We start from the raw sequence: 19610 nt of genomic DNA, 5'->3' as shown, positions 1-19610 counted from the left end.
AGAGGGGGATACAGAGGGCCCCTAAAGATTTCGTTTTAAGGTTTGCAAGCAACCCGCGCACTTTCGATTTCGAAGCATTTACAATTTATTAATTATTATCCCATTCCCCCAACAAACGAAACGAAAAAAAACGAAGGGCTGTTGACGTACTCGGGTAACTTTTATAAGTACTTTATTTACTCTATCCGTCCATATTTGGGAAAATTGTTGAAAATATTTTTCATATTTTGTAAAACAATTTTTTTCATCTCTTACTTTTAAAAGTATAATTTTACTTCCTTTATAAATTTATATTGATTAAATTTGATCCCTATCTAAATTTCTGATTAATTTTTGACTGAAATACATGTTATCATTTTTTATAGGCAAAATTATCAAATCACATTTCACAAAATAAATTTAATCCCTTATCAAATTTTTTGCATTTGACAAAATAAATTTTTCGCCCCTCACATTTCATAAAATAAAAATTTTAATCCCTTATTGATCATGTGTACAAATAGTTTTTTCTTGTTTTTGAAAATTTATATAAATGTCTATTTGATTTCATCTAATCATCACAAACAGAACCACGACACCTGTCAAAGGGTTGTTTCTCATTCCGGAGCTACTCTACCATATTCCAAATTCAATGATTTTAGGGATAATTTTCAGAAACCTCCCCTGAGGTTTCTGACAGTCTCACTCACCTCCACTGAACTTTGTAAAATATCAGCTACCTCCCCTAAAACTAAGCAGAGTGTATCAAATCTCACCCAATTCAAATGCACAAACAATTTTAAATATATACCAGGAGAGAGAAAAACACTTCATCCCACATCTGCCCTCAAGATTATCATTAGTGACTTAATTTTTGTTGAACAGTACAAACCATTTAACAACAATGAAATACGAAATTGATGGAAAAGGCAAGGTGTCTATTGCATTTTGGAAGATAGAAGCCAATAGCTCTTTGTGCACAGCTAAACCAACGATAAAGAGCAAATAATAGTTAAGTTGGTTAATCATTCGCTATTAGTTTTGCATCTAAATTGTAGTTACGTTGGTTAATCATTTGTATTACTCATTTAACTAATTTTGTCAAAATAGTTTCGAAATATATCATAAGTTATGAGGGTATATCTGTCAATTCATCATCAATGATATCGCAAATAGGACCCAATAACCTGACACGGGAGGTATCTGATATTTTGCAAAGTTCAGAAAAGGTGAGTGAGACTGTTAGAAACCTCAGGGGAGGTTTCTGAAATTATCCCATGATTTTAATAAACTCCCTACAGTCGTCCCGGACAAGTTACAACTGTTCTCAACAATTTGTGAAGCCGTAATTCCTAGAGCCTCTCACCCCGTAATCCGTAATTGCCTTGTAGGTGCCTTTTCCATTCCGACATTTCTTTGACGTTATTTATCCATTGCTGTAGTATAAATATTCTGTAATATAACAGATAACCTTTTTTAGTACTCATTTGAAATGATATATTTTGGTCCTAACATATAAATAGTGTCAGTGATTCATAAAATGATACATAATTGAATTACTAATTCTATATCATCTCATGCTTGATTGCGTATTATACATAAAATAATACATCTCGCCTAACCGAATTAATTTTTTATATAAGAGATGAAATAATCCCATGGAGGATTCGTTCGAGTTGTGTTTTAAAATGTACCAGCTCTTCTCAATACGCCAAATTCGACATTGGAAATGAGGTGCCATCGTCATTAGTGTTTAATCAAGTTAGCCGGCAAATCCTCCCTAAACAAGCAAGGATGCATGGTATGGTCTGTTCTGATGAAAGTGATGACAAAGGCATTATCATCATGTTCAGCCTGAGAAGCTGGTGAGATAACCAAAGCAAAAGCAAAAGCAAAGGGAGAGCAGAAACTAGGATTAAACCACTGAGCTTTGTCTAAAAGGCCACCAAAGTCCCTTTTTGGACTGTAAATTGACGGTTTACACGCCATCCGTAGCGAAAAAAATAAAAAAATAAAAAAAGTCGAAGCATCCTTTTAATTTAGTCAGATTCTTATACACACTAACCCTTTATATACAATCTCTTTAAACTTCACTTCCTCTAGATTAAAATGAATTAGATTATAGAAATGGTGTTGCTTTAAAAAAAAAAAAAAACTAAGATTAGGAAGCAGCAGTCCCAAGGAGTGAATGGAGGAAAGAGGCTACACAATGGACACATCAGATGCGTCAAACCCGGGAATCGAGGTGGGCTAGGGAGGGATGCCCGTAGGTGATTGGAGAGGTTTCAACGTGAACCTGTAAATTGCAAACTTTGGGCTGTGAAACATGTTCTGATGTGAACTGTGGGCTTTGATGCATGTGGTCTGAGGCTGACACGGGAGCTGGGTTACGGGAAGGTGAAGCTAATTCACAGGTGGGTTGACACTGGTGAGAGATCCACCAGACGAAATATCAGAGCTCCTGAAGAGGAGCTAATCCCAGCTAAGGGGCCGAGGCCCCTTAATAGGACCAAAAAGAAAAGAAAAGTATAAACTAACAAGAGCAATCTTGAACAGGATATATTATATACATTATGCAAAGCACTGGAAATTAGATACAAGGTTAATGAAGCAATGCATCAACAGCAAATAAAATGTTAACAGTTCAGGAAAATGGCTATGGGAACTTCTAGCCATAAAACCTCCACGCTGCTAGTCTTGAAGATGGCTACCTGCGCGATGAAGAGATTGTTAAAGTAGAAAAGCTGTCCGAGTCATTGGTTTAGAATTTGCATGGTAAGGCCGCTCAATGATTTTTCCTTTTCATCCAACAAACTTTGGTATCTTTCTTTCGTTTCTTTAAACTTCTTCATTACTTCTCCGAGTGTTCTCTGTTCTGCTTTGAGCTTATAATTTGTCTCTCTTAGCTCTTGCTTCTTAGCTTCAATCTCCTTCAGAACTTCCACTTTTCTTGGAGAAAAGTACCTCTGGCTATCTAGTGGAAGTACTGGAAACTTAACATCCGGTTCCCTGGGAGAGTAAAAGAAAACATTGAAGCATGCATGTTATTCTTCTTCCAAGACTCATTAAAATTGTAGGAAAATTTCTGACAGTAATCATACAAAACTGACACCTGCTGCACCCAAAAAAGTAACAAAAAGAAAGAAGTTTATGAGTTGTTGCAGTGAATGAGCTGGGCTTTTAGGTTGTGATGTTAGCAACTATTGAGAAAATGCTTCAGCACAAGAAAATATGGATAATGTAATTTCAGCTAAATACTGAAATGCGCTTTCTGCTTATGGTCCACTAATTCAATTCTTTGCCGCAACGCTTAATAGAGAATAACTGAATGAAATGACGAAATACTGTAAGCATACCAGTGTCCAAGGGATATAACTCCATTTCCTCGGAGTATTCCACCATCTAGTGACACTGCACCATCTTTTATACAACAGCTTGCCATGTTCATGCATTGCCTGTTTTCATAGACCTGCAGTTCACCAAACAGGCGATAAAATAATGTCTCCCGGAGACCATGACCTGAAGCAGTCCTCCAAAACCAGAAGTTCACGTCAAGTTCTATCATATTAACGGCATAACCCAAAAACCCTGGTGGAGGCTTTCCATTTGGTAAGGTAGGTTCTGGCAACGAAAGGTATCTTTGAGGATCACTAGAAAAATCCCCCGCATATGGCCTGCCAAAGAAACCGCAAACTCGAATTCTTAATAAATAAGGAGTCACTTCTGTGAACGTAGAATTTCCTTTAAAAGTATTATGTCCTCATGAAAAGTCAACCATATAAAGAAACTTTTATCCATCATACACGGTAAGATAATTTGCATTTAATACTTTTTGGTGTTCAACAAATCAGACAGATTATCAGCAGCACCTTATGTTTTCAACGCATAAGACATGGTATTGTCTGTTTATAGATATCCCAAGTTTCGTCGCAAGCTCATGAAGACCGTAGGCATTATTCACTCGTCCATCAGGGTCATGCTTCTCAAGATATGCTGCATCTGCATAGGATTTGCAGACTATAGCAAGCATTTGATGTTCACCAAGATACTGTGCAAATATCCTACATCAAATAAACAAAACAAAACTCACTCATTATTCTTTCTTAAATCGTACTAGCATCTAATTTCAGCTAAACACTAAAACGTGCTTTCTGATTCTGGTCCACCAAGTGGGGACTATAAAGTGAAAACACAAGGGTGTACCTGCTAAGATCATGGGTTTGAACCGTTCCTAGAAGTGCAACCACACCTAGAACTTTGTCTGCAAAATCAATTCCCTTCTCTTTATAAGTCACCGATTGGAATAATCTGCAGATAACAGCAGCTGCAGAATCACCCCTGCAAACAATCTGTTCTGCAACTAACTTTTTACCAGCTGTGCGCTCCAAATCATGGAGGTCAAGATACGGAGAGCCTGCAAAAAAATACAATCCAAAAAGAGTGTAAAACTTTGTTTTGTATACTTGCAGAAGTCCATATAAGAGCACATCTACAGAAACACCTTCATCATATAAACTCTATTTTCTGTTCGCTTTCAATATATATTCACTCCTCAATTTCACTATAGTTCCCTGCAGATACTCCCTACTTCAAATAGAACCAAGTTCACAGCATTAATCAAAGGCCAAAATGTTTCGACTATTTTGCAGAGACAATCCAATAACCTTACAGGTGAGCACAGTTCCATGGGCCAGTGCAGCTTCCCATTCACAATCTTTCTCATTTTCATCCACCCAAAAGCATTATTTATGATGATATTTTGCAAATTTTTAATATATAGGGCCTACCAAGAACAAAGAGGCTCCTGTTATTCTAGATAAGCAATTTTGGATTGTGGTTTTGAGATTATAAGAGGACTATCATATTAGAATAATTGCAAACAATCTCATATTTGAACTTATTTAACTTGTGAATTTTAACAATTAAACAACAACAGTCATGCTAACTAGACAACATTGAGACTCCAGAAACTTTTAATGGGGACCATGGACTTCACAATACTTGTAGCATTTCTCCAACCAGTTTCGCTATAAAACCTCATTGGCTGTCATTGACCTATATTTTCTTTTTAGGAATCAAATTTAGAATCAACCCAAAACAAATTTTGTGTGCAAGTCTATTCTATGACACTTATACTGCATGAACTTAACCAGACAATTGCTATAGCCCAAAATCATTGTAGATCAAGAGATGTGTTGAAACTATGAAAGATTTCCTAACTTGGACTGATGCTCAAATAAATAACATATAGGTTAAATCTGTTCTGTCAGTGCAAGAGGAACACCATTCATCCATAATTTGCATACATGCAAAATTTAAAGTAGAAAACACATAAAAAATGGTCTAAGTGAAAACCTTGCAAGTTGGACATGTCTCGCTCAATATCTGACAGCAGAAGATTGAGTGATTCTATATTCATTTCCCGTTGTTTGATGCATAAACCATACTGGCAAAGCTCATCCCAAAGCTCCTGTGGCCTCAGAGACATTAAAGCTCAGACAAAAGTAAGCTGGCCTCGTAAACAAGAAACATCTCTTCCTCTCTTTACGAGCTGGGTTTCTACTAAATGAGATTGAACAAACTAATTTTGAAGTTTAAATGGATATAATGCCTCATAACACTGTCTAGAAGGTTATATCTCATCCTTTTCCCCATTTTATAAACATGTCCTAAGTTTTAACTTTTGACAGGGATTGGTAACCACCACAGAAACAATCAGTATACCTCATGATCCTTCATTTCACATTTGACTTTGTTTCCCATGACTGAAGATGAAGCGAAGTCTGGAGGGAGCAATTTCCTTCTCTCTGCAGATTGATGGGGATCATCTCCCTCGGACTCCGATTCAGGGAGTTCCTGGGAATGCAAAATCTTAAACTTGTGAGCTTTGAGATAGAATATTTTCATATGCTCTATTCAAGTGCAGATTTACCTGTGGATGAAGAGTCTCACGATGATTCATTTTGGATTCGATTAAGTTTCCCATGTCTGAAGGTTCAGATGAGTCTCGAAGAAGCAAAATTCTTTTTTGTGCAGAATGATGGCGGCTATTACACAGAGCATCTAATTCAGAGGATTCCTGGCAAAGCAAGCTCTTTCCTTTTGAGCATGGAGTACGAACACTTGCATTCTCAGTATTTAAGTGCTTCTGTTGTTCATTTGGTCTCCAACTTCCAGCCTTAGATAATGCTCTTACTTTAACTTTCTTCTCAAAAGTTAAACCTCTCCGCCCTTTCTGAGTTTTAGTAACAAGAAAATGCAGGATCAGTACTTTCTGTGCATCTATTTACGAAATTAATAATACAAAATTAGTAAGTACGGTAAGCACATAACTTACAACACAAAATAAGAACGTATAGAGACCAGCTTTTTGAAATAAATTTGGTCGGTTATTTCCTAGTTGAAATATATAAAAGCCACGGCAATCTTCCCGTATTGAAGGCGTTACTTTCATAGAAAAAATATTAATATTTTCACTATCCACATGTACAGCTCTGAATTTTATATCCATTGTCATTTCAAGTTCATCTTGAACTATGTACTTTCGGTCCAGATTCTTGGATTTGACAGCACAACTAAAAGAGGCAGGACGAACAACTGCAACTATTTCCTCTGGAGGATCACAACCAGCACAAACTACATTATCAGGAAGTGCCTGCAACCAAAAACCAAACTCAAGCTTAAGATGTACAGATTTAGAATCAGAAAAGTTGATAAGAAAATTGTCTATGTCGATAGATCATAGGAAAATTAATGACTGATTTTCTTTTTACTTTCCCTTTTCACTCTCCAAGAACAGTTTAAAATGCAAAAGCCCTGAAGCAAATTTGTCTTATTGCTTTCAGGCTTTTCTTTAATGAGGGACATCTTCTCTTTTGCAGGCATGCAAATTCTTCAATCTGAAATATTTCTTTCTTTCTTTTTCTTTAAATAAAATTTCGGTAAAGACTGTATGATGTTCCCTTTTGCACCATCTTTATAGAAGGATTAGATACTAGGCAGTAAACATTTGCAAACTGTAAAGATCAGAGAAACTCATTACTAGAGTTGAATTCTGTGGAGACTTAAGGATAGAAAGACTAAACTATAGGCCAAAGGTAAAAGCACGACAGAAAATGGGAGGTGAAAAAAGTTAAAATAGGCAGAGATTAATTGGCTTGTACAAGTGGCCAAAGTGTAAAGAACTGGTTTGAAACCAGTGTGCTATGAACCGCACTAACCAGCACTTCCATTTTACGAATTTATGGTCAGAATGGAACCATCTGGAATGTAATGGATAATAAAAATCTCAACTGGAAGAAATTTGCAAAATGATCCAAAAACAAGAGCATGCCAAAAAAGAATTCATTTCAGCTTCAGCTGATGTCTCTGCCAAAATTGCTCTTGTTAACAGATTCTACTTGGTTATCCTACTACACTGAATAAAACAAGAATTTATTTCCCATAACAGAAGGTGGTTACCAACAAGCTGCTTTTTATGTAAAATTAAGTACTTGTAATAGCAACAATGAGTTTACAGGTTAGGGGTATATAAAACCCCAACTTACAGAACTCAATGGCTAGTACTCAAAAAGAGAAAGGAAATAATCAGCAAATCCAAAATTTCTGAACTTCAGAGTCCCTGTTCGTAGTCAATTTCTCAACACATTTAACATGAGGGCCACATGGTAGCACATACTGAAGAAAAATTTGAGTGTGAAAGCTACAAGTTCTACAGAAAAAACAGAAAACTCTTGTTTCGAGACAACCTAAAAATTGACTGGTTTTCTTTTACTTTTTTGAACATGAGCAACGCTGAGCTGGCTTATTTTGAATCCTTGAAGTTTTAGAAAGTATGAACCTTGAAGTTGAGCAAAAGGAGAGGGTGAATGTGCAGCCTTATTCTCCTAGACAATGGTAAGGTCATGGAAGGTAAGGTTCCTCATAAGGTAGCATCCAAGTAGGAGATAGGACCAAGGCATCTACCTTGTAGAACAAGATACTGGCAGATGAGTCACGGTTTCCTATATCCAATTGCATTTTCATAAACTGATACAATTCAAGAAATTAAACATGACATAAGATTAAAGGATCACGGGCATCCTTTGCACCCTTCCAACGCTTGATAGAGCTTTGGTGAGGATACAGATATTGAAACCAACAAGGATAGGATCTGGTCCTCTACCGTACATGACCCGTGCTTACCCCTGTAGGATCTGGTCCTTTACCATACATGACCCATGCTTAACCCTATCTATCTATGATATACTAAGGCATGTCCAACTTGAAGATGTTAAAAGATCTACCAGAACTCTGAATTTTTTTTTGCTGTATCATATACAAAATAACAAAATAATAGACCCAAAGGCAATAAGTTTGAAAATTAATAATGTAAATGGCATAAAACTAACCCCTCCGATTCCCAATTCTTGACAATCTTTAGCACTCAATAGACTGATAGAGGATGGCACTTTCAGACTATGCTTCTGAAGTTGGTTTTCCCACTCAGCGTCATCAATGGTTACACACTGCATTACATAAGAAATTGAGTAGCATTTCATGATGCTGGAATAGCAACCAATTTTGTTAAAAGAGAAAAAAGAATAGTACATTAAACTATCAGAGAAAGCCACTTACCTTTCCAGAATCAATCACATTAACTGGCAAAGAGATAGAGCCGCCAATTTTTATGCTTGGATTTTCATTATAAAAAACAAGTCTGCAACCACTTTCATCCGGAATACTGATTGGCCTGTAGGTATGAAAATTTAATCACAGAAGATATTTTTAGATACTTTTGAAAGAGACAAAGAAACTTGGATTGGCAAAAGAATGACAGGCTTGTCTTACCTGCAAATAAGTCGAGCTTCACCTATTTTGGATGCAGAAGGAAAGAAGATTTGTGACGTCGGTGGAGTTTCATACAGATGACAAAAATAAAAGAACACTCAGGTGTTATACAATAGAGGAGATACTACCAAATTCTTATCCGAATATAGCAGGAAAAGTTTTACAATGTTTAAGACTACATGATCAAATTATTCTAATTAGCCATCACAATCCATTAGAACTGCAGATCTGGAACTAAGAGTATTGCACGCACAAAACTACTTTTAAAAGAACGCTTACCTCCTGCATCCCCCTCCCATCCTTCAAGGATAACAAACTCTAATGTAGCATAGGAATTGGTTTTATGGTGACCAACATATGCTCCCTTGAGAATTTTTATCTTCTGTCCAGATTTCCAAATTGCTCCTTTCCTCCGAAAAACTTTGTGAACCCTTATAACTGAATGTTAAAGTATTATCAAGTAAAACTGATGTACACAAACTAACGAAATAATAAATTACTGAAGTATCACTAATTTACAATAGGTGGCAACGCTAAATGGAATTTTGAGTCTGCTGAACTGATTATAATTCAAGGATTACCCTTAGAAGAGATGCCAAGTTCTTGCTTATCGGAAGGATTAACCACAAAAGTTGGTTCATCATTGCCGCTACCGATTTCCTCATCGTATTTCTTATGCATACTAATAATCCAGTCTTCATATAGCTTCTCCAGTTTTGCAAGATTCAGCTCTTTTCCATCTTTATTAATTTCAATATGTACATCTACAAGATAAACGGTATTTGAATATCAAAATCTTAGTTATACTAATCGATAAATTCCAGTATTGATCACAAGAGCCAAACAGTCCTACCTTTCTCTTTCTCAAGGTGCTTTTTCCCAAAACTTTTTAACGCAATGGTATACGGATTTTGATGAGCTAAATCCGTCTGAAAAACAGTTTATTTGGCCAATTCCATTAGAACAAGAAAAAGCATGTATGAACAAGCTGTTGCAGCCTTTTCCTCTAATATTGGAACCACAACATTAAAAAAAGTATCAAGAATACATCATTTCACAACAAAGGGATACATAAGAAGCAAAAAAGTGAAAATACATGGATTTTATTTACCATGTATCTCATAAAATCTCTTATTTTTTTGTATGATCGCTCCACTGTTAAAAAAAGTCAGAAAGTTCAGGATATTGTAACAGTATAAGAGCACCAACATAACATCCTAGAGCCAAGGAGGCCTTAATTTAGTGGCTAAGGTTCAAGCCTCAGGAATTAGAGGTCCTGGGCTCAATTCCCCCTTCCCCTTCTTAAATCTCACCCTCCCTTGCTTGAAAAAAATAATAAAAAAAGAACAACCACAACACCCTAGAGCAAGTTTACATCAATAGGCGTGCATAACACAAAATTACAAACAAATGGCCATGCCTAAAGATGGAAGTGGATACAGCTTCAGTATACTCAAGTTGTTTACATATAAAGTAAACTTTAGAGAAGAGAAGCAATTTGCACCTTGGAAGGTGTTGGCTTGAAACCAGCATCAGTATCTACAACAATACCAACACAATGAGAATGGTAAAGTCAAGACTCGAATGTCTTAGCAAAAGGAAACCAGACATATCACGTGAAAAAAAAAGCATGATAAAGGCATTGTTAAAGCACAAAGATATGTTTTCTAAAACATGTGACACTCAGTTTTAAGAAAGCTCAACGCTACCTATAAAGCATTTCACACGATAGCAGCATCTCTTCAAGATCTGTCCGTGCTCTCCCTTTTTATGCTTAGGCTCCATAAATGGAAGCAATACCTAACCCAAAACAAATTCCTTGAAATTTGGTCAAGCTGTTCCAGGCCAAACACATAAGAATAGCAGGATAAACCCAATCTGTGAGCATACATCAGAGACAAGAAAAGCAGTTTATCACCTTCTACATTATGTGTCATCTATTCTGCCACCACCCAATATGTAAGACAAAATGGTATCAAGGGATTACATTGAACAGATAAAAGGATCATGAAAGCAGTAAGAACAGTAAATGCAAATAGCAACCAGTGATTGACTCATCCTGAACTAAGAAAAGATGTAATAATTTTTCACAAAAAATTGATACAACTTACCCAACGTGCATCTGGAAGCAGTCGACCCAGTCGTCGAACAGAAACCCGACTGAATGTCTTGAAGTCTTCTGTATTACCACAACCATCCCGTTTCAGTTCCTCCAATATTTTGTCTATGCTCTCTTTACCCTATGGTCAACATATAGGAGTACGCATTAAGTTATTAATTACTAAATTTACTATTCGAAAGAGACTAATTTTGCCAATTGCATCCGTTGTTAGTTCAGTCGATCACATATTTGCTTGGTAGATGAAATATTAAAAAAAAAACCTGAGTGATAGGAAAATAGACACATTTAAGGCGTGCATTTGCTTCCCGAGGTGCAGTGTATCCTGAAAATATTATGTTATGCAGTAAGTGCTCAACTCAAGCATACGATATAACAACCAAAAGCACATTATTGTCTAAAAACAGGACAAAGAGAAAATGGTTCGTTTAAGACTTAAAATTAGGTTCTCACCTGGGTTTGAAGATGATGTAGCTTGACTAGCATCCTTGGTCAAATGCAATTGCAAAGTAAAATCAGGCCCATTACAAGAGTTTACATTCGTCACAGCTACCTCGCCACCTAATATTTCTGCCAAACCAATGCCATTAACCTGGAAATAATGTCAAATTCATATTTATTATGTTCAGCAAATTCAGATGATACAACATGGAGACAAGTTTGAATAAACACCAGTTTCTTTTATTGTGCATCTCCATGTAAATTAGCTACTTTAGATGTCAAGTGGCAATCAAAAGTTGAGGGGGGTTTGAGGAATCATGGAATTATTCATTGGGAGAACAAGAACCAGGTAGAGATATTGCAAGAATTTGCATCATCCATTCTCTTTGAATTCATGCCAAAAAAGGTTTCACTGCAGGAGAATGTGACCAGAAAAATCAATTGCATAAAGGACCAACTAGTACAAATTTCTGCAGGAAAAGCCTGCCAACCAGCGTGTACGGGGAAAGAAAGCTGTTATTCAGTGAAGAGAAACATTATACCATGCTCAACTCGTATAAACTTCCAAAGATACATATATTGTGTTGAGAACAAGTTTTTTTTATAAATCCTTAGATGATAAAATCATTTAACAGTTCGAACCTGAAACTCAATAGGCATTTTGTACTTCCGAAGAAACATATACTTTATTCAAAACAAGTTTTTATATATCCTTAGATGATAAAATCGTTTAACAGTTCAAACCTGAAACTCAATAGGCATTTGGGTTTTGCCTGTCCTGGATAATTCATCACACTGCCACAATGTAAGAAGAAAACATGAACATACAAGAGATACACATACAATGAAATCAAATTTACGGGAAGTAACTCAGCAAACAATATATAAGCGGCACCATCACTGTTACATGAACATACAAGAGATACACATATAATGAAATCAAATTTACAGGAAGTAACTCAGTGGCATCACTACTGTTGTTCAATTTTTCTACATGAATTACTAAGTTTGTCTGGTTTCCTATTTTGTTCACAGACATACACCAAAGTTTATCTGGTACTGCCTATGTAGGTCCAAATAATCTTATGTAAGAAATCAAATATGATAACATCAAGTTGTTAAAAATTAACTTATGAAAGGACATCCATAAGAAGGTTTTTTGCCATAAATTTCAATTTTTTGTACTCAGGCAGTTTGTGTTCACAGGAGAAAAGTTTTGATTCATCAAAAGCACTGTTATGTTAACACTCTGCTTGTACAGGCCAAAAGAGAATCCAAACTCCTCAATTATCTGACAGATGCACTAATAATCTATAATTGTGTAGAAGGAATTTGGTTCCACGTGTGAAGCATCACCGAGCTAACTCCTGCCAAAACATAACATAAGCTTACATTTATGTTTCTCATTCTATAATCTCTAGCCTACAATAAGAAATTGATTGTTAAAGCAACAAAAAAGTTCCATGATGCATTGCTTGCATCGGAGTCTTCTGCAGATGATAAAACAAGGAACCAGCTAGTCCTGTTTCAATTGGTTAGTATGATACTAAATATGAGAGCCTGGTGTTAAACAAGAGAACCTGAATGTACGGGAAATAGATATCCTTCAGTCGGCACTTAAGTTGTTTCATCTTCATACTTCTCTGTTCAGTATTGAAGATCTCAACCTGCCAAAATATTAGGCTACAATTGATAAAATATGATTGTATACATGTAGAAAGAAGGTCCAAAACATTCTTTCTACATGACTACTACAGTTCTTATGTGCACCAACAGTGACATGTGAGCAAGCAAGCCTTAACCAAAGAGTGACTTAAACTGCATAGACAAGGCTCAGACAGAAGAAAAAGTTGTAAAATCTGACTTGATCACGTGCAAAGAAACACTAATATAATTCTTATGTGTTTAGTGACAAAGTAGTACAAACCAAATGAGATTTCAAGGATGAGCCTTTAAATCTAACAATTTCAACTAGGCATAAATTGTGTTGCTGGAGAAAAGAAAAATTGCAAACAGAAGAAAAAAATATGCTGACAAGTATGTCTAGAGAATATATAAATCATGAGAAATTGTATCCCAGCTCTTCATTCTTCAGCTGCACTGAAAGCTACCTAAGTATCAATCCAATCAACACAATCATGATAACTGGATGCATCTGTTCTGCATCTAGTATGGCGATAAGAGAATAGTTACCTTTGTGAAACTTCCATGGGAAGCTTTCTCTAATTCATCTTTGTCAGCGTCTCTAAGACCACCATTTGCCTATTGCAGAAAAGGAAGAAAATCGGATAGAAACTTCAGAAAGGATTAAGCAAGGGAATAAAGCACTGTTACAAGAGGCCACACTGAAAAGAGAACTCTACCCTCCAAGTCTGTCCTGAGCTAGAGCTGAGCAAAGATTCTCTTTCTAGATGTAACATATAAACTTTCTTCGATTGCTTTGTCTTGGAGGAAATTAAAGCACGCCTATGAGTAGAAAGGCAGATGGGGCAACTTTTATATCCAACATTCAAAAATTCTCTTGGCACTGTAAACTTAAACATGAACTTCCAAGTAGTTGTACCTTCCCAAGTGCATAGTTGCAAATGGTCCTCCATAACCGTACATACCGAAGAGAGGCTGCAGTTAGCAAAATAGATCCAAAACAATAATTGGATAAAAGATATGCTCACAGCTTTTTGTGAAATGACTCTGTATATGAAAATGAAGCTTTTACAATTCATTTGCAGATCTAATCACATATTTAGGAGCCATTTTAGTTTGAAAGGCAATCCACAGATGACCAAGCAGACGCCACTTCCTTCTTTTCAGAATTCTAGGATTAAATATCCTGTAGGCACAATGTTCAGGATCCTGAATTTACCCCTGGTTCACCTTATGGCTCCCAAAAAAAACTTTACCCAATGTGGATTAGACCCATCATCTTCATTCTCATTTTTTCCCATCATCTTCATTCTCATATTTTCCCTAGACTATGTGGCGCTTTAAAGGAAACTAGATCCGTAAAGTCCATTAACTGTCACAGTACAATGCTGTGATTTGTAGAACTTGAACATATATATAGCCTGATCCAATAATGAGAAGATTTTGTACCAAAGCTAGCCACTAAGAATTATTGAGATTATTGAGATTACAAGACATCTGCTGAAACACCACATAATTCAAGTAACTTGCTTCAGTTTTTTGATAGAAAAGTCTAAAAAGAAATTGTTACCGCTAGATATGGAGGTTTGCTTTCTATGCCCTGTTCTCTCGCTAATCTATGCAAAGATGCCCCGATCTTTCCCCTGACATTACAATTAATAGAATCAAAATTTAAGGAACCAAGCATTCAGCAAAATGCACAAGTAAAAGTAGAGTTACAACTGAACGAGAAACGGACCACAAACTTCATGCATTGTAGATCAAGTAACAACAAGAACTTGTCAGCAGTGATCTTCATAAAGTATGTCTCTTGGAAAAAGGAATCAGATCGACACCGGAATGCAGACTAATCGTTAAATTTCATGATTTCACTTATCTCCCACTACGGATCCTATTCCATCTCCTACTCCCTCCTTCCTACAACTAAGAAAGTCATTGGAATTAATTTCACACTTCAAACAAGATCTATTTAAGTCTTGACACAATATAGCGACCTCTAAATGTTTTAATGGACCTCTCATATTTTCATTGCCTGCAGGTCCATCAGTATAAACAGGCATATTGGACCTCCATTATGTATAAATGGTACGAACATTCCTAAGAATTACTATTAGGATGCGTCCTGCAATTATGCTTGCTTTATTTATTTCTAAGGGGACTGTAATTAACTAGTTAAAACCGGATAACAAGAAAATAGTAGAGACTAGTGTCAAACTCATACGCCATTGTGTATTTAACTCAAGTAACTATATAACCACACCATTTATGCTTATGCTCAGCAGAATATCACCATATATAACTGCAACTACTTACCACTTTGCTATGGAATTTTCATCACTTCCGTCCATCCCAGGGCCTGTATCAAAAATTTCAATTTTATCTTGTGCCAATTCCACCCTGGAAGCAAAGCAAACCAATATTGTTAGTTTTGATATTTTCAATTTTTAACTTGATAGAGTCTAGAAGCACTCCAGGTGACAGGGAATCACAAAAAATAAACTGCAACCACAGAATTTGATTCCGCAAAAAGTCGTTTAGAAAAGAAGAGATTTGATCAAGAGCAGAAAACAACAATGACACATGCATAAATGAATGTACATGCAGAATCTAACCAACAAATTCTTCATCATAAATATCACCAAAGTAGCGAGTACATAGCCTTCAGTAAAACCGACTCTTAAGAATTCTCATCAATGTAACAAACTGGAAACGGTAAAATCCAATTAAACATACGAGTAATTCCTTATTTGGAAGACATTTGGAGTCAATAAATGATTTGAGCAAGAAATTCCTAGAGGTTCATAGAAAATATTCATACACACACAAGCACAGTACCAGGACCAGATAAAAAATGCCTAATATGTCTTATAAACTTCTATTGTAACAACAGCAGCATCAATAGATTCTATACGCCTCTTACATGTGTACTGGGACACGTCCTCAAGATATGATTGGCTGCATTAATAAAAGCATCAAGAAAAGCCAGTAACTTACTTAATCCCTTGAATGAACTTCATCGGGGAGATTATGAGAGGCTCTTAACCTAATTACAAAAATACAATATGAACTAGCTAGCAATGGAGAATGAAATTTGAAACGCCATAGTTGAGGCCAATATTGTTCTGTCTTTTTGAGTTGCAACATGCATGTAAACAAAATAGATAGCTATTATTTACAGTTTACACCACTATAGCTGGAAAGTGGCATAGAAACAAACCAATGACACCACTGTATACGGTACCTAATTAACCTCCTCTCATTTCTGCCGTTAGACCACACTGCCTGCAAGGAATTATCCTGCAAAACAGACAAAAATAGCATTTAGGCGGCCAAATGAGCCCATGGTGAACAGAGAAGTAGAAAGCTGCATGCTTACTATCAAGTCTGCAAGGGCAGTTTCGAAGGTGTAATGCTCAGGCAGTTCCCTCAGTAGATCTGTATCTGGTGTTAGATCCCACATGTTCTACAAGCTCAAATAGGTGATACATAATTAACAGATTTAACAACAAACCCAAAGCTTACACGAGAAAATAACAATTAATGCAAAAAAGGTTGACTAGAAGCAAACCTCGTATTTTCCTATTTCTGCCGAACCATCCTTTACCAAAAGGAAGACAAAAATGAAAATGAAAAAAATCAGTCAACCTTGACAACGCGACCGAGAATTAACATGATAAGAGAGACAAACTCACTTGAAGAAGCAAAATGTTGGGATTTTTACTATTACGCCTGAAGTTGTTCAAAACTAGTTTCTTGCTAATCGGGTTGGCATTAGCATCAAATAAATGAAAATCTTGACTCGACCAGTTTATACTGCTGCTTGGCTTAGAAGCCTCTGTCTGTCTCACAACACTCAAGTACTCGCGCTTCACCGTATGAACAAACTCCTCCAGAGTCATTTCAGCACCAGGTCGGCGGAGGTTCAGGTCCACACTGGTGCCATTAGGCAAAAGAACCCGAAATTTGAAAACCTTTTCTGCACTTAATTGATCACCTTCTGCAGGAAAGAACCTCTTTATTGATCTGCCCTGGCTGGAATCTTTATCAATAGGCCTCTTGTTCGGCCTACTCTGAGGCGTTCTGGAATCCATCTACTGTTAAGTCAGCTATTCCTAGGAAAAAAGAAAATGGTTAAAATGTTAATTTACTCTCAACTTCAATTGTCGTGCAAGTTTCCAAGGATAAAGAAATCAGATAAACAAAGAAAGTTAGTTGTCATACATATTTATCAAGTCATGCAGCCAAACAAATATATATATATATTTCTTTCCATTTTATAATTTCCCCCCACGAAAGAAAGAAGGAAAATCCTGAAATCAAGGAAGCCTACCAAAACCTTTAACACCAAAACTGTTTTCTTTTAATTGGAAATCCAGCAAGAAGTTACTGTTTTCTTTTAAGACCAAAACTTGAGAGTAGTAGCAGCACTTACTAGCAGTCGCAGAGCTGAATTTTTTAAAAAGAGACGGTAAAATCTTTTAGTAGACCAAAACTTCACGAACGAAAAACCATAACTAGATGATTTTGCGTCGGCCTGACTGGGTATGGGAAGCAAGTGTGCGAGGAGACTGGAGAGTAGTTCAATAATCACCAATACTGTATACCACTGAATGATCAACGGCGCAGATACCAACAAAATTCTCAGAAGCGGCAAGTACTATGATAAAAAATTAGCAAAGGAGGAGAAATGCAGCCAGCCGGGCTGAGAACAGAAGTGGTGCAGAGGGAGGTGAGAAAGCTGAAGAAAAAACAAGGAGGACAAGCAGGTGCGGGGTATCAAGGTCTCTTTCCTAGTAAGAGTAGAGTAGAGTAGAGTAGGGGGATGAAGATATGATCAGATGGAAGGGTGGGAGAGTGGAAGTGGAAGCGGAAGCGAAGGGGACAACTTTTAATTATAGTGCAAAGTGCATGAGCCAATATATGTACTCCGTCATCCCTAACACAGTTGTCAAAATCCGGCGGCCGGATGCTCCTCCGTACTCACTCTCCTGCTTCAAATTAAATCGATCCTACGTTAAATTTTTTGTTTGTTAAGAAAAAAAAAACATCAAATTGAATTGATTGGTTCGCAATTCTTGCAGCACATACGTACGTACGTACGTTTGCTCATAAGATTGTCAACAACAAAAATGTCCGATCGATGTAAATTGGTCAAATTGGTTGGACCATTTAGTCATTCCAAATTTGTTTACTTATTTTGATTCCGATCCTTGAATTTGGGAAGTCTACCCATTTCGCCAGACCAGATTGCTCGTAATTGGTGGATGGTGGACGCTGGACAAAAGCGGGCCGAAGTTTTTTTGTGCTTTACCCAATGTTTTAAAAACCGGACCGTTAATTGAACCGGTGAAGTGAAAGGGTCGATGTTCAATCGGTCGGACCGGTTCAACCTCGGTTCAATGAATTTTTTTAAAAATAATTTATATAAATATATATATATGTACAAAATAAGACATGTAATGGACTAATTTAATATTTTATATGATGAAAAGTTTACTATTTTTTAATAACTTGGATTTTTAAAAATAAATTTTTTAAATTATAAGTTAAAACAAATAAATTTCATCTCAATTTCAATTATATCTAAATCCAACCCCAAAATATCACAATATTTTGAAATTATACAAAATTCATGTCTCTGAGAATTTAGATATTATGAATTTAAATTTTAATTTACGTTTTGGGATTTAGAGATTGCAATTTAAAAAAGAAAATTTGGAGTTCAAAGGAAATCAAGAAAATCGAAAATAGAAATGTAAACTTGATAAGAAACAAAAAATAAGATAAAAGTGAGTGGTTGTGGCATTAAATAATTTGAGTTAAAAAAAATTCTTTTTTAACTTTTTTCAATTTAATGGACAAAAACAAAATTAAAAGATGGAAGAAAACATCAATAAATTAAAAATAAAGAGGTTTGATTAAAAAGGGAGTGACAAAAGAAAAGATGATAGAGAGAGAGAGAGTTGAAAATTAAAAAGAAAGAGCTATGAGGAGATGAGATTTTGTAAGAAAAATGGAAAAAAGAAATATGAGTGTTTGTTTTATATAAATAAGTTATCAAAAAAAACTAATAAGATGTGATGGTGCAACGGTTAATACATTGGTCTTTTATTACAAAGGTCTTGGGTTCGAATCTTGATTGCTGCATTTTGCAAAACTTTTAAAAAAAAAAAAGAAAAAAAAAAAGAGGGAAAGCTGAAAACCGGAAAATCGCCGGTTCAATCCGGTTCGACGGTTTTCACGGTTCACCCGGTCTTTGGCCGGTTTTCTAGCAAAGTCAACAATGTCATTGAACCGGACCGGTGCCATGGCCGGTTTGCGGTTCAACCGGTCGAACCGGCCGGTCCGGTCCGGTTCCCAAAACATTGGCTTTACCGGTCGCCGATGGGTGGCTTCCTTTTGTATTGTAATCTGTGCCTCCCGAAGGGAAGGAGGGAAAAAAGAAAAAAAGGGGGCTGGGGAGTGGGGCTTGGCTTCCCTTCCTTGCTCGGTAAGGAGCTTGCTCCGCAAGGAAATGCTCCCGCCAATTCCAAAACAATAATTGCTGGCTGGTGGGACCACGACCACTTCCTCGTACGTACTCTCGCTCCAAATTTTT

At 36.4% G+C, this 19610-nt stretch overlaps 1 protein-coding gene across 2 annotated transcripts; it reads right to left on the bottom strand.

Annotated features, from left to right (window-relative positions):
- Nucleotides 1-2535: 2535 nt before the first annotated feature.
- Nucleotides 2536-17781, bottom strand: LOC113759792 (structural maintenance of chromosomes flexible hinge domain-containing protein GMI1). Of its 2 annotated transcripts, XM_027302366.1 has the most exons (31): nucleotides 17445-17781; nucleotides 16705-17124; nucleotides 16581-16610; nucleotides 16389-16475; nucleotides 16254-16309; nucleotides 15326-15409; nucleotides 14583-14655; nucleotides 13932-13987; nucleotides 13732-13834; nucleotides 13562-13630; nucleotides 12949-13035; nucleotides 12113-12163; nucleotides 11381-11519; nucleotides 11191-11252; nucleotides 10920-11048; nucleotides 10518-10608; nucleotides 10313-10347; nucleotides 9662-9737; nucleotides 9390-9572; nucleotides 9088-9246; nucleotides 8809-8830; nucleotides 8596-8710; nucleotides 8370-8486; nucleotides 6317-6634; nucleotides 5912-6214; nucleotides 5704-5835; nucleotides 5335-5449; nucleotides 4183-4393; nucleotides 3849-4040; nucleotides 3336-3653; nucleotides 2536-2988 (listed from the first exon to the last, which is right to left on the bottom strand). In XM_027302366.1, exons 2-31 carry the CDS (start codon nucleotides 17101-17103, stop codon nucleotides 2733-2735), a joined length of 4068 nt encoding a protein of 1355 aa, XP_027158167.1. In that variant the 5' UTR covers nucleotides 17104-17124; nucleotides 17445-17781; the 3' UTR covers nucleotides 2536-2732. The 2 variants fall into 2 exon arrangements, with proteins under 2 accessions (XP_027158167.1, XP_027158168.1); XM_027302367.1 differs by lacking the exon at nucleotides 6317-6634.
- Between the last annotated feature and the right edge of the window lie 1829 nt (nucleotides 17782-19610).

This window comes from Coffea eugenioides, chromosome 2 (assembly GCF_003713205.1).
Source record: "Coffea eugenioides isolate CCC68of chromosome 2, Ceug_1.0, whole genome shotgun sequence".
NCBI lineage: Eukaryota > Viridiplantae > Streptophyta > Magnoliopsida > Gentianales > Rubiaceae > Coffea > Coffea eugenioides.
This window is presented reverse-complemented; position numbering and strand designations above follow the sequence as displayed.